This window comes from Cebidichthys violaceus, unplaced genomic scaffold (genome assembly GCF_023349555.1).
Source record: "Cebidichthys violaceus isolate CVI_PGR_0920_01 unplaced genomic scaffold, fCebVio1.0.p SCAF_64, whole genome shotgun sequence".
Classification (NCBI taxonomy): Eukaryota; Metazoa; Chordata; class Actinopteri; order Perciformes; family Stichaeidae; genus Cebidichthys; species Cebidichthys violaceus.
This window is the reverse complement of record NW_027176861.1, coordinates 727,696-750,000: the sequence shown is the minus strand read 5'-3', so window position 1 is coordinate 750,000 and position 22,305 is coordinate 727,696. Positions and strand designations below refer to the sequence as shown.

Genomic DNA, 22,305 nt, shown 5'->3' with positions numbered 1-22,305 from the left:
GCTCTTCGATCTGACTGCTCTGCAGAGACAGATACCCACTGTCCTCAAACCGGTCGTGCTCCCTGCCGGTGCTGTTCTCCTTGTCGTGCACCGCTCTGCTGGTGCTGGTGCTGGTGAACAACACTGTGGTGGATCCTGCAGGGGGACACTGGGGTTTGATGTTGGGGGGCTCCTTCAGTGGGGACGCTTTTAGGTGCAACACCCTGGCCTCTGCAGCAGCTGAGCTTTTCTCCACACCGTGGGCCATGGCAGCCTCGTAACGTGGGCACTTCATGATGATGGCCGTCTGACAGTCAAACATACACGCTGTGTGCAGTTCGTAGGTTTCTGGATTAAAGAGGAGACAAACAAGAAGCACTAAGTTTAAGTTTAATACGGTTTAAATATGCAGCATGACTTCTTCTCTCATACTAAACCAACGTATCCACCGATAAAGGAAGGTAACTAGTCCGTTAACATGATATATAATAAAGATATATTACTATTAAACTGTTATCGTGGACTTTAAATACACTCAGAATCTCTTCTCCCGCATGTTTGTTTTTCAAATAATTTAATTTTGGCGCCACGCAGCTAGATTTGGCGGAAACGTGACGTGAAGACACTCGAGACTTCTGGTTTTTAGTCTTTAAATGCATAACTTATGATGTTGGTAGAGTGTTTAGTGATGATGTCATCTGTTAAAACACGTTAAATGTTGAATAGCTTACGGATGACGTTACTGAGCAGTATTTACGCGCGTGCAGGGAGGAAGTAGCTCGTAACCAAGAAGCTAACTTTATTTATCTCTTACGCAACTAACGTCACATACATAAATATACTACACATATACATATGTTAAATGTACTCTGAATACAGCGTAGTTACGGTCGGTATTGTTTAGTTAGTTAACAGTTAGTTCCGTTGACTGACTAGCTAAACTAGCTGAGATACGCTACAAGCTAACTTTGCTACGTTACGTACGTTAACATTATATAAAGTGAAGACTCCTACCTTACGTTCGTTACGTTTCTTAATATCGTTATCCAAACGGCAGACTCTTAGCTTCCCTGCTTTTAGCCGCTGAGCTAACTCTGCGCTAACTGTCTCTTCTTCTTCATGGGTTAAAATGCTCTGATGCCGAGCCCAGTGTTTCTGCAGCTATTTGAAATCCGTGCGCAAAAAGATGTCAACCAATCACAGCGAAGCGGGGCGTTTGTCTCTTTAAACCACCGACCAATGGGGAGCCAGGGATGTCTGCGGGTGATGACGTCAGCGCGCAGTCGACGTGGTCTCACTGGTATTTCCCCCACGACGAGAATTACGGACGGAAAGATACATAAACTGTCATTTCTACAGGTTTTAAGAGCCTGAAGCGAGTAAAACCTCAGCCGAACTCAACATTAGGCTACAACACATTATGAGGAGGGCTATGAGCCGGGTAGTGAACGGTGAACATTAATACAATATAAATTATATTTATAAAGCTTAATATTCTTAAGGGAGTTCATGGTTTTCACGTGAAATACACTTAAAAAAACAGAAAATAAGTTCATATTTCACGGACACTGTTTCCAGTAGAGCGCTCTGCTCTGTTTTATGTTTTATAAAACGATATGATAGAAGCACTGTTGAAAGACTGGCCATTCAGAGGACAGTTCACACCCCCACCTGGAATGTGTGAAGTGGCTCTTAAATTGAAACCAGACAGGAGTTGGGTGTGTGTGTGTGTGTGTGTGTGTGTGGGGGGGGGGGGGGGGTTGCAGGATGCCACAGATTAGTTTGCAAACAATACTTTCTGTATTTCACTTTATGTTGTGCAATACAGGCAAAACATGAACAACCAGGGGGTCACGTTCTCACCCAAGTCACAACCGAACTGTGATGTTGTGTTTTTAAAATATATGTATTGATGTCTAATGTACGACCCAGTGACACAGGGAGATAAGAGAACTATTTGAGGCCAGAGTCAGAGCAGGTTGTGTATGTAGAGGGGGGGGGGGGGGGGGGCACGACACTGTGCAGGTAAAACAGGCAGCTGCTTTTCAGAATGCTTTTTATTTGTATTATTTTAACACTTTAAAAACAGACTTATTTTACTCTTATATTGTTTGTATTCATCATATCCTCTTGTACATTTGTATAGTGAATTATGTTAATATTATGTCATTATTATGAGTAAAATTCCTTTTATGTGCAAAACAAACTTGGCAATAAAGATTCTGGATGGTGAAGGATTTCCACTCAAATACAAATAAGGACATTAAATAGCAGACAAACGTAATGTTACAAAATAATAAAATAAATATAATACATAATAAAACACACCATAACTTGAGCGGACTAAAACATAAATATCTACAATATAATTAAAGGCCTCATATCCTGCAGTCAAACTTCTCCCCTGTGCCAGTCTTTAGCCTGCAGTAATTTAGTCTGCAGAAGAAGACGTTTTACGGACTGCGCATGCGTGTACCATTCAACATGTCTGCGCCCTTCAGCAAGGTGGGGAAGAACCTACGTCTGTATAACAAGCTTTAAGAATCCGTTTTCTAGACAGTTTGAATTCGTTATCGGCGCACAGATGTTTTCCGGTAACAGGATGAATGTAACGGATCATTCGGTTGTTTGTTATTTGATCTAAAGATGATATTAGCGAGTTGTTTACTCTCTCAAATGCTCTTATTTTGGTTGATGGGTTGAAATCCAGCCCTTAATAGCGACAGCATCTTATTTTAAATATTCCTTAATTAAAGTTTACGGTTTGGTTTGTTGTTTGTCGACTTCTGCAGAAATACCACACACATCTGAACCTTTATTTTACAAGAATTTCAAAATAAAGCGCTGCTTGTCGTGATACACACCCGCCGAATTCAAGAATGACTTTATTGGATGCAGAATATGTCTCAATATAGCAATTGCAGCGGTACATCTTTTTGTTAAACATACAAAACCTATAAAATCATACATCGTTTAGGCTGTTTTTGTCTGAATGTTCCTTCCGGACTAGACAGAAACGTGCCAAAGCCACACAGTGACTCATTCAGCCAGTCTGCTTCCACAATGGCTTCCAGAAGAGCCGCTAGCCTTCTCCCGAGAGGAAGACAGTGTGTCTCCAGTCTGTGGGTTCAAAAACCACCGAACACCCTGAGACGAACGGTGTCACTTCTTCACCGCCGTCACAATCACTGTGGCAGAAGCACGAGAGCTCTCCACACCGGCACGCCTTTGACGGGGGCCAGGCTACTGTCGGTGGACGAGCTGTTTGCCAAGAGGTCTCTGCAGGACCACCTGAAGAAGGTGGAGACGGAGTACAGTGAGTGTCTGAGAGCGGCCAGCGGCGGTGGGACAGAGGAGCAGCACCGCGAGGACGAGCTGAGGGCCAAGAGGACCAGAGTGTCCCTGCTGGCTCCTCTCATCCAGAGCATCAGGGAGCTGGACACCAAAGAGAGAGAGACGGCAGAGACAGAGACGCTGCTGAGAGGCGAGACACAAACACACACAGAAGTACTCTGAATATTAATAATAATTATTATTATAATTATTATTATTAACACTATAATAATTATTATTATAATAATAATGAATTATTATTATTATAATCACTTTGACTACATGGGACCTTTAAAGGGATGATACATGTAATGTATGACCAGGAAGGAGAGGAGGAGAGAGGAGGAGGAGGAGGAGGAGGAAGAGGAAGAGGAAGAGAAAGGGGAGAAGGAAGAAGAAGAGGAGGAAGAGTAGGAGGAGGTGGTGGAGGAAGAGGAGGTGGAGGAGGAAGAGAAAGGGGAGGAGGTGGAGGAGGAGAAGGAAGAGGGGGAGGAGGAGGAAGAGGAAGTGGAAGAGAAGGGGTGGAGGAGGCGAAGGAAGAGGAGGAGGAAGCGGTGGAGGAGGAGGAGGAGGAGGAGAAGGAAGAGGGGGAGGAGGAGGAAGAGGAAGTGGAAGAGAAGGGGTGGAGGAGGCGAAGGAAGAGGAGGAGGAAGCGGTGGAGGAGGAGGAGGAGGAAGAGGGGGAGGAGGAGGAGAAAGAGGAGGAGTATAAACCTTCTGACGATAGAGAGATAGTCCTCATATCACTGATCTTCACTTTACTGTGTTTCTATTGTCTCTATTGTTTCTTCTCTGAAGATGAAGACCCGGCTCTGAGAGAACTGGCGGCGCTGGAACACGAAGGATGTCTGCAAGATATTCAAGCTCTGAGACAGAAGGTACAGCTGCACCTCCTCACTTTGAGGGCCTTCAGATGTTCATCCCACTCATGTTGCTTTACCCTCGTCTCCGATCAGATCCTGGAGCTGCTGCTGCCGGAGGAGGAGGCGGATCTGAGCGACCTGGTCCTGGAGGTGACGGCCGGGGTCGGAGGTCAGGAGGCCATGCTGTTCACCGATGAGGTGAGAACGTACCTCACCATCACATTCACTACCTTTCAACGGTTTCTGTTTTTAAGAGTCGCCTCATATAATAAATAATACAAAATTTAAAAAAAGGAACAAAGAGGGATTTGAAGAAGAGGAGCGATGAAGCAGCGTCTGTGTATTTACCACTCGTCTGGTCTCCCCTGAAGGTGTTCGACATGTACCAGCGCTACGCTCAGCACCGCGGCTGGTCCTTCGACGTCCTGGAGCACATGACCAGTGAAATAGGTCAGACACTCCTGTTCATAGCCGGCTTGTGTGTGTATGTGTGTGTGTGTGTGTGTGTGTGTGTGTGTGTGTGTGTGTGTGTGTGTGTGTGTGTGTGTGTGTGTGTGTGTGTGTGTGTGTGTGTCACTATTTCAATAACTGACTTCAAACACAAGGGGGAGCTCTTCCAGAAAGTGAAAAGGAGTCAGCAGAGCAGACCCAGTTAGAGTCTCTCTCTCTCCTTGATTTTAACATTTTAAGACAGCCTCCAGTCGACGGTAACGTCTCCGTGTTGGTGCTCAGGTGGACTACGTCACGCCTCGGCCAGCGTCGGCGGCCCTCAGAGTTACAAGAAGATGAAGTTTGAGGCCGGAGTCCATCGGGTTCAGAGGGTTCCCCGGACCGAGAAACAGGGCAGGATGCACACCAGCACCATGACGGTGGCTGTGCTGCCCCAACCCACGGAGGTAAGAGTCATCACACAACGAAACGGAGACCTTTTACTGTTATCTGACCTTCATTTAACCAGTCTGCTTCTTCATAACGGCGTTCTGGGGAAAGAGTAGAAGAAGTCAGATCAAAACATTTCCATTCCTGCCCTGAAGTCACAACAAGCATTACGGATGAAGACATGCAGAAGAGACTAAATGACCGTCTGTGTGTCTGCTTCTTCTTTGTTTTTCTCTCATGCCTCGAGATGAAACAAACGACAGACAGAAGTCTCCATGAATTGAATTAAATGGACGCAAAATGATGTGAAAACGTCCGTTTTACAAACTCTCACACGCCTGGTGCAGAATAATCCAAGTACTTCACAAACACGTTGCATCTTCAGTAAAACCTTCAAACGGGACTTATGAGTTTGTAAGAGTTTGTTTTCGATATAGTTTTGCCTCCATGTGCTTCAGTTCATGAAGACTGTTCTCTGTGTTTAACTGATGTACAGACGGGTATTTTAATGTGAAGCATCTCTTCAATATGATGCATTTCCTGTGGAATTAAAAATGGAATATCACACGAGTAGAGAAGATTAGTTTGTTGTCAAATCTGTCCTGCTCTCTCGACCTGCTCATGCAGCAAAATATAAAAACGATCTGAAAGACAGTCTTTTATTTTGTCTTGTTGTAGCTCTCTCAGCGTTCCTCCTTTGAACACTGATATCTGTATCAGAGCAGGTTCTGTTCATTGAGATGTTTGTGTTCCTTTCAGATCTCTTTCACCATAAACTCCAAAGACCTGAGGATAGAAACCAAGAGAGCGAGTGGAGCTGGAGGTCAACATGTCAACACAACAGACAGTGCGGTCCGGATCGTCCATCTGCCAACGGGTCCGTCTTTCTCCTGAGAGTGAGAAGTGAGTTCAGCTGCCCTCATAAGAATAGTGCTTTCATACTTGTGTTTGTTTGGTAGGCGTGGTGGCAGAGTGCCAACAGGAACGCTCGCAGATAAAGAACAAAGAGAAGGCCATGAAGGCTCTGAGAGCAAAACTGTACGGCATGAAGCTGGAGGAGGAGACGAGCCGACGCTACAACCAGCGTAAAGTACAGGTGGGGACATTTAATATGACGTAAAGTACAGGTGGGGACATTTAATATGACGTAAAGTACAGGTGGGGACATTTAATATGACGTAAAGTACGGGTGGAGACATTAAATACGACGTAAAGTACGGGTGGAGACATTAAATACGACGTAAAGTACGGGTGGAGACATTTAATAAGACGTAAAGTACGGGTGGAGACATTTAATATGACGTAAAGTACGGGTGGGGACATTTAATATGACGTAAAGTACAGGTGGAGACATTTAATATGACGTAAAGTACGGGTGGAGACATTTAATATGACGTAAAGTACAGGTGGGGACATTTAATATGACGTAAAGTACAGGTGGGGACATTTAATATGACGTAAAGTACAGGTGGAGACATTTAATATGACGTAAAGTACAGGTGGAGACATTTAATATGACGTAAAGTACAGGTGGAGACATTTAATAAGACGTAAAGTACAGGTGGAGACATTTAATATGACGTAAAGTACAGGTGGGGACATTTAATATGACGTAAAGTACAGGTGGGGACATTTAATATGACGTAAAGTACGGGTGGAGACATTTAATATGACGTAAAGTACGGGTGGAGACATTTAATATGACGTAAAGTACGGGTGGAGACATTTAATATGACGTAAAGTACGGGTGGAGACATTTAATAAGACGTAAAGTACAGGTGGAGACATTTAATAAGACGTAAAGTACAGGTGGAGACATTTAATATGACGTAAAGTACAGGTGGGGACATTTAATATGACGTAAAGTACGGGTGGAGACATTTAATATGACGTAAAGTACAGGTGGGGACATTTAATATGACGTAAAGTACGGGTGGAGACATTTAATATGACGTAAAGTACGGGTGGAGACATTTAATATGACGTAAAGTACGGGTGGAGACATTAAATACGACGTAAAGTACAGGTGGAGACATTTAACTCAACACTCTTCTTCCTCCTCCTCTTCCTCCACCTCCTCTTCATCCTTCTCCTATTCCCCTCCTCTTACTCTTCCCTCTCTTCCTCTTCTTCCTTTTCCTCCTCTTCTTCCTCCTCCTTTTCCTCTTCCTTGTCTTCCTCCTCTTCTTCCTCCTCTTCCTCCTCCACCTCTTCCTCTTCTAACTCTTCCTCCTCTTTTCTTCCACCTCTTCCTCCTCTTCCTCCTCCAGATTGGCACCAAAGGCCGCTCAGAGAAGATCAGAACCTATAACTTCTCCCAGGACCGAGTGACGGACCACCGGATCGGCATGACGGTTCACGACATCAGGAGCTTCCTGCTGGGGGAGGAGCTGCTGGACCAGATGAACTCCTCTCTGCAGGAGGTCTCCAACCAGGAGACGCTGGAGGAGCTACTGGGAGAAGACCAGCTGGACGGCTTGTGAGTCTGGAAGTGATACTGAGAACTTACTGAAGAGAAGGACCACGAGGGATTACAAGAGGACCACGTCTGAGTTCTTCTGGCAGATTAATAAACCCTGGAGTTCATACGCATGTTTATAAATGATCTGACAGAGAGTTCAGGTGTGTGTTCTCTTGTGTTCTGGAGGTAACATGACGGTTATCTATCCTCCCTACAGAGACACAAGACTCCATTCACAAAAACAGTGATTTTACCTCTCGGGACACATGAGTTTCTGTTCTACTGCTGCCTCCGTAGCACAATAAACGATCCTCTTAGTGTGAGTGATGAAGTGGTGAAGTTTGATGGTGATATCTACTAGTTCATGTTGTGACCCTCTTCACCTGGAGACTCTTCTAAATGTCTGGACTTTAACTAAACGTCTCTTTAAAGGAGCTTTTCTATCGATGGAGTTTTTCTCACACTCTGATCCAGAAATCTCCACTTCAGTAGTTCTGACATCCACCAAACTTCACACCTTCATTCCTCTCTGTGTGCTGAAGCTTTCTACAGAGGGCTTTGTCCACACACCACTCACACACTCATTTATACTACATGTATTAATAAAACATGGAGGAAATAGATTCGTTTTTTTATGATTTATGGAGTGAAACAAAGAGATATCATAATATCATTCTGTAAACACATTTAAATCTAATATGTCAACAAAATGAAACAAGAATTTTGAACCTGACTTTATCTAATGTTCAGATTTATGTTCTGGAAATGTATGAAAACGAGCTCATATTTAGTAAGATAATGCCTCATTTGCATATTTAAACATACCACTACAAAAAACTTGTAATACAAAAAAAGTATTGTCTTCATGTAAGTAGTTAACTAGGGAAGTTTTATGTTAATATCAATTTTTTCTTCTCCATTAAAAAAAGTACTCAAATCCGCCTCTAGGGGTCCAAACCTTTAAAACCAGTTCCCAGAACGAGTGTCCACTAAAGTGTGTCCACATACTTCTGGCTACGTGGTTGTAGTTCCTCATTCGTGGTTTAATTCAACCAATTGAAGCGGGGTTTCATTAAAAACTACATCACCCATAATGCGTAGCGCCGCCCCAGGTTTGATTAATCGAATGCGGATCCACCCCCCCTCCCGCTAGGCTCGCCCACTCTCACCGTCCGGAGTCGACTCGCGCATCCTGCCCGCGAGCCTGAGCGCGACCGTTAGCTAGCTGATACCGAGGAGAGGAGCATGTCGGGACTTATATTTTAATACATCCGCGTTATGGCGTTGTTGTGCTTAATCACTCGTTCGGGGAGATGAATTTGAGATTTCTCTCCGTGTGAACTCGTCTCCTAGGAGACGTTTGGTTCGCTTTTTTTGCCCACTTCGACCTCGGTAGCTGATTTTTTATTTTTTTTTTTTTTAGCAGGTCGGTTGTTTTTTACCGGAGACGAGAGGCAGATGTTTGACGGTTAAAACACCCCCAAAACCACAACCCCCCCCCCCCCCCCCCCCCTCACACACCGGGTTGTGAAAGTGAATCATCAAGCTGATCAGAAGGGGGGAGGAGTGAGGTCTATTTTTGGGGGAGGGCGAGAGTTTGTCTCTCGCTCCGGAGGAAGGAGGGAGGAAGGAAGGAGGGACGTAAAGGGGGAGACAACATCCTGATGCCCGTGATGGCAAACGAGCCGATCATCCTGAACGTCTACGATATGGTGAGATGGTTGTTTCCTCCACTTCTCTACTACTTCATATCCGGTTTCATCTGTACATGTTTCCCCGCGGGACTCCATTATTTAAAAACGCGTGATTATTGACAGAGGAGAATACACGTTCCATACAGCACCAGCAGACACAGTGGAAGCTCTTCTCCAGGTGTGACACTAGCTTTAAGTCGCATCGCTGGTTCACACAGGTAAGGACGACCGTGTGGTTTCTCCATCACCTGGATTGGTGGTTAGACGTTCTGTTTTTTAAAGCTGTCTCCATGGTGATCTTTTGAGTGTTTCTTCTTCTAACATGCAGACAGGAAACACACGGTGGGGAAACTCTGAAACCCCAACCTGCCTTCTAAAGACCACGAGGGGATGTGAAAGTAGAAGAGACAGTTTCACCAGGGGTGTGTGTGTGTGTGTGTGTGTGTGTGTGTGTGTGTGTGAGTGAGTGAGTGAGTGAGTGAGTGAGTGAGTGAGTGAGTGAGTGAGTGAGTGAGTGAGTGAGTGAGTGAGTGATCCGTTGATGGCTCATGGATTGATATGGATCCTCTGTGGTGGACAGATTGCACCATAACGAGGTCCAGTTCGGGCTCATGAAGCATAGTTTTTTGGGGACGATGCTCGAGGACACTCGACATAAATCAGACGTTTCTCCTTTTTTTAAATTATTTGTACATCATCTCCTTTTCCAGCCACACTCATGAACATAAGTCCAGAAGACGTTTCTAATTCCGTTCCTCAGCGTGAAGGTCTTCTCTCCGATCACATTCATTGCTGTCGTGCTCCTTTTTTTCAGCCGACGGTCAATAAGTCTCCACAGACCTGAGGTCATTATCTATTAGCTCCTTCCTTCCTCATACCTAGATACCACGCTCTCCTCTCCTTTCCTGTCATCCCCTTGCCTCCTCCCTCACCTCCTCTTTCCTCCCTCCCCCATGCTTTGGTTTTCTTCATCGGTAAAGACTGAAGAGCTTCTTTATTTGTATCATATCGTCCATGTGAGCGGCTGCAGGGCTCTTCTTGACACACTTTCTTTACTAAAGCTATGTATCTAACACACACACACACACACACACACACACACACACACACACACACACACTTGTTGTCGTTGTGGAGGTGTCCTTAGTTTTTACTCGTTGGTAGTTCTGGTGTTTCTGTGAAGACGTTGGAGTAAACCGTGTGCTTGCTCACTGATGGACTGGTGGTGCTGCTGTCTGCCGGTGTTGTGTTTTTATTTTCATTTGTGAATCAATTCCAGTGAGTTATGCTAAGCTAGGCTAACCAGCGCCTGGCTTCATATTTAGATTACAGACGTTTAAAAACCACGTCTGTATTTTCAGTCGTCTGATAACAATCTGCGTTCACAGAAACGTAACACGCTTTTTTTTTTTTTAATTGATTAATTGATTGGTTGTTAACGAGTAAAGTAATTATAATAATAATAATAATAATAATACTAATAATAATACTTTCATTTTATATAGCGCTTTTCTAAGTACCCAAAGAGGCTTTACATAGGGCAGAGACAAACAGAACAAACAAACAAAACAAAGTCATCACACACTATTTTAATAATGGATTCATAATTGTATCGTTTTTTAGAGGAAAAAAAGTGAAAATTCTCTGATTCCAGATTCTTAAATGTGAATGTGTGAGGGGACATGTCATGTGACTTTCAGGAACGTATATCTGAAGGACCATCAGCCGTCCGTCCCGCTCCCGTCTCTGCTAAGTGGATTTCCTGTCCAGCTCTGAGTGCTTTAGCAGGCTGCATTATCTGTACCTGTGTGTGTGTGTGTGTGTGTGTGTGTGTGTGTGTGTGTGTGTGTGTGTGTGTGTGTGTGTGTGTGTGTGTGTGTGTGTGTCGGCAGCTTTAATCTCACCAGGGTTCAGATGATGGTCTGACTAAACTAGCAGATTATCTTACTGAAACATTTCCACACACAGCTGACTCTCTGCTCTCAGGGATTTAAAGCTCCTCCTTTTCATGACTGCTGCTTTGTTTGGGTCGTGTCTCGTTGCCTCTGGGTTTCTTCTGCAGCTTTAAAGAAGCTGATGTGGAGTCGTAGTCTTCAGTTTACTGGACGGGATCCGGATCTGGATTCTTAGGATGGAGACGATAAAGCAGAGAGGAAACTTGACTTTCAAGCTCCAGAGTTTGAGAACCATCTGTTGTAAACACGGATGGTTTCTGTTACTGTGCTCAGAGGAGCAACGGATCAGAGCCTCGGATCAGAGCCACGGATCAGAACCACGAATCAGAGCCACGGATCAGAGCCACGGATCAGAACCACGGATCAGAGCCACGGATCAGAGCCACGGATTGGTTCTGAACACCTACCCGGCGTCCATTACTGAGCTCCAGCTCTCTGTGTTGAGTCTCGGTTCTCCAACGACCATCTTTGGTTTGCTTTAGTCCAGTTTGTACGTGTTCTTAGTTGAACCATCAAGTCTTTTCTGTTCTCTTTACATTCAAAGGTTCAGAGCGACGTGGTCCACCTCAGTCCACCTCAGTCCACCTCTCCAGCGCTCCCCACGTTAGTCTGAGCCGTCTGCTCCAGTCCGTGTGGTGGCAGCGTCGCCTCACTAACTTGTGAGGAAGTATGAGAATAGTTTCTTTATTTATAGATTGTCTTGGTTATCAGGCTGCGTCGTCTCTGAACATCAAGGAATCTGTCGTCTAAGTTAAATTAATTGCTGATTATTTTCACGTTTCTTTTAAGTTCTGTAGCGTTAAACTTTAGCTGGTGGAGCTGCAGCTGTTGATTATTTATGTTGTCTATTATTTTTTAATGATAGTGTGTCAAACGTCGGGTGTCTCTCTTAGTGATTATCCGTCACATGGAGCTCTGTGATTACACACCTCTCTCTCTCTTCTCACTCAAAACGAGCTCTGCCTAGCAACAGCCCGGCCAATCACGTCGCAGGGGCAGGATGTCAGACGGACGCTGAAAAGATGGAGACGTCACTGCTGCAGTTATTGATTTCTTTATTTTTGTGTGTGTGTGTGTGTGTGTGTGTGTGTGTGTGTGTGTGTGTCTCTTTTATTGATCTCAGATACCAGGAGGTGATGCAGTTGTTTCCAACTAAAGGTGACATCATACATGTCAGACAAATATTTAAACTTTTATCTATTTTGTGGTCGAAACAATCGATTAGTCGATCAACAGAAAATGAACCCGTGAGCCTCTAAAAACAGTTTCCATAAAATGATATATTAATATTAATATTAATTAATTAATAATATTAAATTTAGTCTTGAACAGAACGACAAATTATTCGTTAATGTTCAGGATTTGAATCCTTTGAATGCCGGTTGGTGTACATGATACCACTGTTGTACTTTAGGAGGAAAATAAAAATACAAACATGGAATCATTTTCTCTTTATTAAACGTCAGTAAACAGATGTTGATGCATCTAACGCTGCAGTGCTCCCTAGTACAGCAGTGATGCCCCTAGTGGACACCAGGAGAACAGCATGTATTGATCCCAAAAGTCTGGTCAAATATAATGCATGATTTTATGCTGCAGGAATGAGGCCGCTAACCCAGACATGACTCAGCATTTATTCACTTCCTGTTCCCTCGTCTAGAAGTCAAAGTGTCCTCTGAAGGCTTTTTAGGGTTAGACGTATGAAATAAAGTGTGAAGAGACGTTTAGTTCTCTGATAAAAAAGAGTGTAAAGGAGACGACAAGACGTCCTCACTAGAACACTCGTCCCGTCTCTTTGTCCCGTCTCCTCGTACCGTCTCCTCGCCCCGTCTCCTCGTCTTGACTCCTCGTCCGACTCCTCGTCCCGTCTCCTCGTCTTGTCTCCTCGTCTTGACTCCTCGTCTCGACTCCTCGCCCCGACTCCTCGTCCGACTCCTCGTCCGACTCCTCGTCTCGACTCCTCGTCCCGACTCCTCGCCCCGTCTCCTCTCCTCGCCCCGACTCCTCGTCCGACTCCTCGTTTCGACTCCTCGCCCCGTCTCCTCTCCTCGTCCGACTCCTCGTCCCGACTCCTCATCCGACTCTTCGTCCGACTCTTCGTCCGACTCTTCGTCCGACTCTTCGTCCGACTCTTCGTCCGACTCTTCGTCCGACTCCTCGTCCCGACTCCTCGTCCGACTCCTCGCCCCGACTCCTCGCCCGACTCCTCGTCCCGACTCCTCGCCCCGTCTCCTCTCCTCATCCTGACTCCTCGTCTCGACTCCTTGCCCCGTCTCCTCTCCTCGTCTCGTCTCCTCGTCCTGTCTCCTCGTCCTGTCTCCTCGTCCGTCTCCTCGTCCGACTCCTCGTCCCGACTCCTCGCCCCGACTCCTCGTCCGTTTCCTCGTCCGACTCCTCGTCCCGTCTCCTCGTCCCGTCTCCTCGTCCCGTCTCCTCGTCTCCTAGTATAGGATAGTTTGTTCACTACTTTCACTACACTACACTATTGACACTATAAATATTGTAGATATTGAGATTCATTGAAAGATCTGAATCCCTTGAAGCACAAAGTGACATCAGAAGTTTTCTCTTCAGCGCTTTAATTCAGTGTGTTTCTGTCTTCAGTACTGGATCAATGAGTTCACCAGCACTCTGGGCATCGGAGTCTTTCACTCAGGGATCGAGATCTATGGCAGAGGTAAGAAACCTGTGACACACACACACACACACACACACACACACACACACACACACACACACTCTATCAGCTGACTTAAATACGTTAAGCTAACCCTTTTCTTATTGTGTGTTTTAGAGTTTGCCTACGGCGGACACCCGTACCCGTTCTCAGGGATCTTTGAGATCACACCCGGCGACGCCACCGAACTCGGCGAGACCTTTAAGTTCAAGTAAGTGTGAGATGTTAGTCGAATGAATCTCAGTCTCTGTTTTACCAAAAACGTCTTCCAGAGTATTGAGCTCAGTAGTCTGTGAGACTTCAGAACAGGAAGGAGAGACAACTTAAAATCTACAGCAGAAGGTTTCTACAGAGTGTGAAGGTGTCACCTGAGTCACCTGCTGCACGAATAATAATGAGTGATCTACTCAGCCGCTCATGGACTACTGTGACTGTGCAGCTTGACTGTTAAATACAGAACTTTTGTCAACGCTATGAATCCAGATTTCAGAAAGTCAAAGGTGTTGAGGTGAACTGGGGACATTAGAGGACTTGTACATGTGTGATATTTCTCTGTCTTAATTTTTATTTTCCATAGTTCAGGTCTGTTGTGTTGGCTGTCTGTGTTTGAGCTGCTGTGTATTACTTCTGCTCTAGTTGATCTGCCCTGTGGCTGTAGACACACACACACACACACACACACACACACACACACACACACACACACACACACACACACACACACACACACACACACACACACAAAAATGTCTCCACGTCTTACTGTGGTGTCTCTTTGCCAAAAGCTCTGTAGGTCCACCACTTGAAGTGATGCCTCTTTTTCTGTTAGTCCGATGCTTAGCTTAGCTTAGCTTAGCTGAGCTTAGCTTAGCTGAGCTGAGCTTGCAAAACGAATGACTAGAGCTAGAGTTGTTCCGATACCGACACCAGTATCAGAAGTTCCTCTGCAAGTCTATGCACCGATCTGTTATCACGTTAGCGTACCATTTATCAGCTCGTTTACGCTACAAGGGATGTCCCGGAAAAGCAATACTACCGTACCAAGTCGATTTGAAAGTACTTGTTTGTTGTTGCGGTACCAGGAGGTACCGTACCGGGGCTATCGACAGAACACGCCCCTGGTAATGCTACACTGTGCACAACAAATCTGTGTTGAAATAAAGAGGGAGCTAGTTAGCTGTTAGCTGTTAGCAGCCGGTGAGCAGCACAATTCAACGGATGTTGCATTGTGTTAAATCATGTGTTCAAGCTTTATTCAGTGAAGATGAGTACACACAGTAATAAAGGAGTGTATGATGAAGTACATGGGATTCATTGTTTTGTGCTAGCGGAGCGTGTCATGTTAGCCAGAGCTAGCAAAAAATATCGCAAATTTGTCGGTATATTTGACACTAGAAAATCTTATCGAGCTAGATGATAAAAATACAGATTTATGGCATTCACTCTGTTTTACAAAGATCCATTAAACAATCATATCGCGTCCGTACAGGGTTAGTAGTGTACAGATGTTCACGTGTATATTTTAATATCGATTAACGCCTTCCTCCCTCGTCTCTGTAGAGAAGCCATCGTCTTGGGCAGCACCGACTTCACGGAGGAGGACGTGGAGCGGATCGTGGAGGAGATGGGGAAGGAGTACAAAGGCAACGCCTACCACCTCATGCACAAGAACTGCAATCACTTCTCCTCGGCACTGTCGGAGGTAGACACATATACACACACACACACACACACACACACACACACACACACACACACACACACACACACACACACACACACACACACACACACACACACAGCAACATTTTGGCTGTTTAACTGAACTTACTTGACAGGAAAAGACTTGATTATTTTTGATTCATTTGTCTTTTAAGTTTGGCAGAAAGGGTGGTCCTCACTCCCCATGTGAAAGTCTCTGGACCTCACCTTGGTGCATTGACAGGAGTGTGTGTGTGTGTGTGTGTGTGTGTGTGTGTGTGTGTGTGTGTATACTTTCAATCAGCTTATCCTGGTGTGACTAATGAGCAGGGAGTCTTACAGTTAGCATCGAGCACTGAGATGGGGATTAAGACACTGATACAAGCCCAGACATGCAGCGCCAGCTGACACACACACACACACACACACACACACACACACACACACACACACACACACACACACACACACACACACACACACACACACACAGAGAGAAAACATACGCTGACACTACACAAACACAGATGTAAAGACAGAGTTAAATATGCAGACATTCACACATCCGTGGACTCAAATAGATGCATCACATGGTTATGGTGACACATTAAATGAAACATAAACAGAATATTGAGAGACAAACACTCTGACCCGCTGCTGTCCTCAGGACTTGATTCTCACCTGACGGTGACCTCGTTGTTGAGGGGGACAGAGGAGGACGTGATCGGACACGAGGCTTCTGGAGATCGAGCGTAACGATGAATTCTCCAGAGAGTCGCCGCTGCTCCGTGTCTCGTTACGTGTTCACATTGTCTGTCGTTCACTAATCGACCTCACGTCACTCTTTGTGTTGGACAAAGACACCAAACCCCAAAGTTCACCTCCAAAAACACCTCTGAAGGTGTCAAATGGGACAGAAAGTCAAAGAGGTTCAAACCACAGGACTCTGACTGGACCGGCTACTAGGAAGAGTCACGACAAGCCCTTTAACCAGGAGGAGTCCTCTGGTCTCCAAGAGGACTCCTCAGAGAACCTCTAAACAGAGAGAGCTAGTGAGGACGTAGGACACAACATGCTAACTCAGCTGCTTTGTGGTTAAAAGGCAAATCCACGTCTCCTCAACTCTGACAAGATTATTCAGTAACAGAGTGAATACAGTCATTGATACAACATTAAAACAAGACTACACTCAAATACAACATATTTACTGCATAATATATATTATATTAATATATAAATATCTACACTTGATCCACGTGGATTATTGTTCATCCATGTTGTAACATACAAAGACAAAAGGCCCCTCATGTTATTAATATATTAAACTATTCACATGTCTCTCTCCTCCTCCTCTCCTCTCTCTGCTCTCCTCCTCCTCTCCTCTCTCCTCCTCCTCTCCCCTCTCCTCTCCTCTCCCCCTCCTCTCCTCTCCTCTCTCTTCTCTCCTCTCTCCTCTCCTCCTCTCCTCGTGAAAGGGTTAACTCCTACTGGCATTTTAATAACAAGCTTCTACAGGACAGAACTTTTTGTCAGAGCTTTGGGGTTCTTTGGCAGCAGTGGAAAACTGAAAAAGTTTGTTTCAGTTCTCTGAAACAGTGGTGGGGCGTCGGAAAAGCACAGATCTGTGTGTTCTGCCAGCAGTACACCTCAAACGCCACCGCTAAAGTCAAGTCTGCTGTCAAGGACCTTGAAGCTAACATAAAGAGCATTGAGGAAGGCTTCCAGAGAGACCCAGATCCCAGTGTGGGCCAACTGCTGAAGGAGAGGAAGATGGAGTTGAGCTCCTTCCTGCAGGAGAGAGTGAAAGGAGCTCTGGTCAGGTCCCGTTTTCTCCAGTTGAAGGACATGGACGCCCCTAGTTCGTTTTTCTTCAACCTGGAGAGATCGGTGGCGCAGAGGAAGCGGATGACCTGTCTGAAGCTCCCAGGAGGCAGGAGAACCACCGACCAGAGGGAGATGAGGACTCATGCCGTGGGCTTCTACGCTGCTCTTTTTGGGGAGGAGCAGTGCTGTACAGAGAGCCGTAAGGAGCTCCTGGAGGGTCTTCCACAGCTCAGTCCAGCAGAGAGGGCTACGCTGGACGGAGAGCTGACGCTGGAGGAGCTGACGGCTGCAGTGAACCAGATGGCTTCAGGGAAGACTCCGGGAATCGACGGCCTCTCCACGGATTTCTTTAAGCAGTTCTGGAACATTATCGGTTCTGACTTACATTGTGTTTTGTTGGAATGTTTTAAAACGGGATCACTTCCGGTCTCGTGCCAGCGGGCGGTACTCTCCCTGCTGCCCAAGAAGGGCGACTTGGCCCTTCTGAAGAACTGGAGACCAGTGGCCCTGCTGTGTACTGATTATAAGGTGCTTTCCAGAGCCTTGTCTAACAGACTGAGAGAACACTTGGAAGTGATTGTAAATAGTGATCAGACATACTGTGTCCCAGACAGGACAGTGATGGACAACATTTTTGTGATTCGTGATGTGCTCGATGTTTGTAAATTTCACGATGTCAATGTCGGTATCGTCTCACTTGACCAGAAGAAGGCGTTCGACGGGGTGGATCACTCCTATCTTTTTTCTGCACTTAGGGCATTTGGGCTTGGTGATGGTTTTTTGTCTTGGGTGGGTTTGCTGTACAGTGGTGCGGTATGTATGGTTAAAATGGGAGCTGGGCTGAGTCGCCCGATCCCGGTACAGCGAGGGATTAGGCAGGGCTGTCCGATCTCAGGCCAATTATACAGTCTTGCTTTTGAGCCTCTCTTGTGCAGGCTGAGGGGTCGGCTCAGTGGTCTGGCACTGCCTGGGTCCTCCAGTCTTTGTCGTCCCCTCGCCGTGTCTGCGTATGCTGACGATGTAAACGTCTTCGTCAGGGACCAGAGAGATGTTCAATGTCTGCAGGATATTTTGTCTCTGTATGAGAGGGCTTCATCTGCACGGGTGAACTGGGGGAAATCTGAAGGCTTATTGGTGGGACACTGGAGACATCAGACGGTGCCTCGCCTGCCTGGAGGTCTTCAGTGGGGAAAAGGAGGCCTAAAGGTGTTGGGGGTGTTCTTAGGTTCTGAGGACTTTCAGAAAAAGAACTGGGAGGGAGTCAAGGAGAAGGTGTGAGCTCGGTTCTCTCCTTGGAAATGGTTGATACCCCAGTTGTCATATAGGGGAAGAGTTCTGGTTGCTAATAACTTGGTTGCCTCGACTCTGTGGCACAGACTCATCACGCTGACGCCTCCAGGAGGCCTCATAGCGGAAATACAGAGGTTGGTAGTGGACTTTTTCTGGTCTGGCTGGCACTGGATTCGTGCAGCAGGCCTTTATCTGCCTGTGGCAGAGGGAGGGCAGGGCCTCATTGACATCCAGTCGAGGATCGCCTCATTCAGACTCAGGACTGTGCAAAAACTGCTCTATGGCTGTGGCCCCGCCTGGATGGACACTGCTAGACTGCTGCTGAGGAGAGCTGGGCGGTTGGGATATGATAAGCAGCTCTTTCTCCTACAACATGAGGAAGTGGACTTGGCCGGGCTGACACCATTCTACGGCTCTGTTCTGCAGGCGTGGCAGATCTTTACCACTTCACGTAAAGCTGAGGAGACTCCAGGCGTGTGGCTGCTGGAGGAACCTCTGTTCTTCAACAGATTCATCGGGGCTCAAACGCTGCAGTCTGCCAGCCTGCGAACACATCTAAGACAAGCCAACTGCACTAAACTGGGAAGATGTCAGCGACGGCAGCATCCATGGTCACCTTCAGGCAGAAGGCCAACATCACGTCTGTCAGGCTGACCAACAGAGTAGTGGAGGAGGTCTGTGCCGCCCTGCCACAACACCTGAGAGCGTTTGCAGGAAACTGTACTCTGTCTGACCAGTGGGATGAAGAGAGTGAGTACACTCCCCCCACTCTGCTCATTGCCCCAGCTGTGGGCGACTGGCAGGGGGGAGGAAACAAGCTGCTGACGTTCACAACCCCTCGCCTGGACAAGTTTCAGGTGGCAGAAAAGAAAGCAATTCATGAAATCTGTGTAAAGGTTGTGAACTTGCGCTCTCTGGCAGGGTTGAAGGAGTCGAGGTGGACCGAGTTTTTTGGCCCAGAGTTTTCCCCGAAAGGCAGCTGGAGGTGCATGTACAAGCTGCCCGTTGAGAAGCGGACAGCAGACCTCCAGTGGAGGGTTGTGCATGGAGCTGTAGCCACGAACAGATACCGGGCACACCTGGAGCCACACATTGGTGAGGAGTGTGATTTCTGCTCTCGGACCGAGACCCTGGAGCACCTGTTTGTTCAATGTCCTCGGCTCGCGGCACTATTTGATCGTTTAAAGAGGTGGTTTCAGGGTCTCGGAGAAGACTTTTCTTTCACTTTATTCATCTTCGGCCCGAAATACTGTGTAAAAAAGAAGGCTGTCCACACTCTGATGAACTTTTTATCTGGTTCTGCCAAGTTGGCCATCTGGCTAACACGCAAGAATCGGGTTAGGGGTGCCGGCAGTGAAGATCCAGTAAGAGTTCTGGAGGGTCTGTTGAAGGCCCGACTCAGGGTGGAACATACCTACTACCAGACGGTGGACAATTTAAAGGCTTTCAGGGACAGATGGACGACTGGGAGCATTTTGTGCTCAGTGGTGCTGGTGGAGAGCTGGTGGTGAACTTCTGAACGTATTGATCATTGACATAGATTGTTTATTTGTTCTTTGGTGTTTTAACTTGTTTATTTTATTTGTTTTGATTTATTTGAAGTTTTTTTTTTTTTTTTTCCATCACCCTGCTGTGGGGGTTCCGGGCTTGTGATTGCTGTTCTAAGACCTCCTTTTCTTTCTGTCTCCTCAGATCCTGTGTGGCCGTGAGATCCCCCGCTGGGTGAACCGGCTGGCCTACTTCAGCTCCTGTGTGCCGTTCCTCCAGAGCTGCCTGCCCAAAGAGTGGCTGACCCCGGCCGCCTTACAGTCTAGCGTCAGCCAGGAGCTCCACGGAGGAGGAGGAGGAGAGCTGGAGGAGGCCGAGGACGCGGCGGCCTCTGCCTCCCTGGCCTCCATGTCTCCCTGCTCCCCGTCTTCCTCCTCCAGCCCGTCCTCTTTGCCTCGGCATTCCCGCCACCAGCCCCGTCGGTAGACCGCCGGGAGACCCGCCGATCCAGATCCAGACCGCCTCCCTTCAAAGCCCGTCTCACTATTTCAGTCTGGAAGCGTCTCACGTCCAGATGTTTCCAGCGGTTAGCCGCTGGATGGTGCTACTCCCCCAGTCCGCTGTGGTGGAAACCAGTGAGAGGAGAACAAGCACTTTTTGGAGAAGACGGTAAACGGGTTCATGATCTCCGACTTTTCCCCGGTTCTTTTCTCGGGATCTACGGATCGTCGGACCTCTTGGGTCTGTTGGTTCAGAGCACAACAAGCCGCTCAAAGCCCTCGCTGCTCCTGAAGGGCTCCTTTTCATTTTGGAACATTTAAAAGCTCCGCTCAGACGCCTTTAAACTCCCGCTCTCACTTGATCCGGTAGACGTCGGAGCTGCAGCCGTCGGTGGAGTTCTGAATCTCTGCATCTTTGTGCGTCCGGACCTCAGACTTTTAACGGGAAAGACTCACTTCTCCTCAAACTCCACACAAATACACCGATATCATGAGGAGCTAGTCATGTGTTCGCCCGTCATGTTTGAACCAGAGAAGCCTCTCTGTCACCAGAAGTGAAAGATCTTATGTCGGTAGCAAACCGCCGCGGTGCCTTTGAGCAAAAGGTACCAGAACCCCACAAGTGTCCCAGTGGCCCCCAGTAGGACGCCGGTACTGGTGGTACTGGTGAGCTCACGCTGAAGTCCAGTCTGAACCCACACTCGTCTGTTAGTTAATGTCAGAATCATCTTTTCGAGCGTTTGAGGAACAGTTTTGAATCCGTTGACGTATTCTTCTGTGACGCGTTCGACTGTTTTCCATTTAGGTTTGATGAACTCAGGACTCCTGAAGGTCTTTTGTACGATAATCTGTTTTTTAACGTTTGTGACGCCGTCGTCAGGAACAGTTTTATACTAAAAAAAGAAAAGAAAAGACAGAGCTTCTGTTTACTGTGTGTGTGTGTGTGTGTGTGTGTGTGTGTGTGTGTGTGTGTGTGTGTGTGTGTGTGTGTGTGTGTGTGTGATATGATATATGTCAGGACATTCAGCAGCTTGTTCATACGAAACACACACACACACACACACACACACACACACACACACACACACACACACACACACACACACACACACACACACACACACGTCTTCATTTAGGATTTACTTTAACTAAAACTAAACACAGATTATTTAATAGAAACGGTGTTTAAACAAAGACGACGTTCATCATGACACCAGGACGGGTGTGACTGAAAGGTGTATTATTATTGTTATTATTATTATTGTATTGTTATTATTATTATTGTTATTATTTCTTCAGAGAAAAGTAAACTTTATTTGTATCACTGCTGGTGTGTCGGCGCCCTCTGCTGGCTGTTTTCTGTACTGTTGAGGTTTCCTCTTCAGTCGTTTACTTCTGTCTGACGCCTCACTCATCTTCATCATCTTCCTCGTCTTCTTCATGCAGCAGACGTCTCCACATGTTAAAGCGCCACACATCACCGCCGACTTGAGGCCAAAGATTCAGCCTCGCCAGTCGTTCAGCGGCTCGTCCTTCTGATGCGCTGCAGTCGAATCGTCTGTGGTGAGAGGGAACCCTCGCTTCTTCAGTCGGACTTGTTCCGCGGGGAACTTTAGTTCTGTTGTAAAGTTATTAAAGAACAGTCCACAGGCGGTGTCTCTG

At 46.6% G+C, this 22,305-nt stretch overlaps 3 protein-coding genes across 3 annotated transcripts in view; 2 read left to right on the top strand and 1 right to left on the bottom strand.

The window, feature by feature from the left end:
• Positions 1–1,082, bottom strand: part of fbxo5 (F-box protein 5) — a 3,973-nt gene extending 2,891 nt beyond the window's left edge. Inside the window, exons 1-2 of the mRNA XM_068734442.1 lie at positions 994–1,082; positions 1–327 (exon numbers count right to left, since the gene is read on the bottom strand). The exon at positions 1–327 is cut by the window's left edge and continues 268 nt beyond it. Of these exons, the coding sequence (XP_068590543.1) occupies positions 1–301 (301 nt within the window). The 5' untranslated portion in view covers positions 302–327; positions 994–1,082. The remainder of the gene's footprint in view (positions 328–993) is intronic.
• A 1,361-nt stretch (positions 1,083–2,443) lies between these two features.
• Positions 2,444–8,137, top strand: mtrf1l (mitochondrial translational release factor 1-like). Its single transcript, XM_068734516.1, has 8 exons — positions 2,444–3,463; positions 4,110–4,189; positions 4,268–4,372; positions 4,546–4,624; positions 4,907–5,070; positions 5,813–5,930; positions 6,013–6,149; positions 7,324–8,137. The coding sequence occupies exons 1-8, from the start codon at positions 3,043–3,045 to the stop codon at positions 7,534–7,536; spliced, it is 1,317 nt and encodes a 438-aa protein (XP_068590617.1). The 5' UTR covers positions 2,444–3,042; the 3' UTR covers positions 7,537–8,137.
• A 565-nt stretch (positions 8,138–8,702) lies between these two features.
• Positions 8,703–22,295, top strand: desi2 (desumoylating isopeptidase 2). Its single transcript, XM_068734488.1, has 5 exons — positions 8,703–9,226; positions 13,768–13,840; positions 13,958–14,051; positions 15,401–15,542; positions 20,348–22,295. The coding sequence occupies exons 1-5, from the start codon at positions 9,179–9,181 to the stop codon at positions 20,627–20,629; spliced, it is 639 nt and encodes a 212-aa protein (XP_068590589.1). The 5' UTR covers positions 8,703–9,178; the 3' UTR covers positions 20,630–22,295.
• The last annotated feature ends 10 nt before the right edge of the window (positions 22,296–22,305 follow it).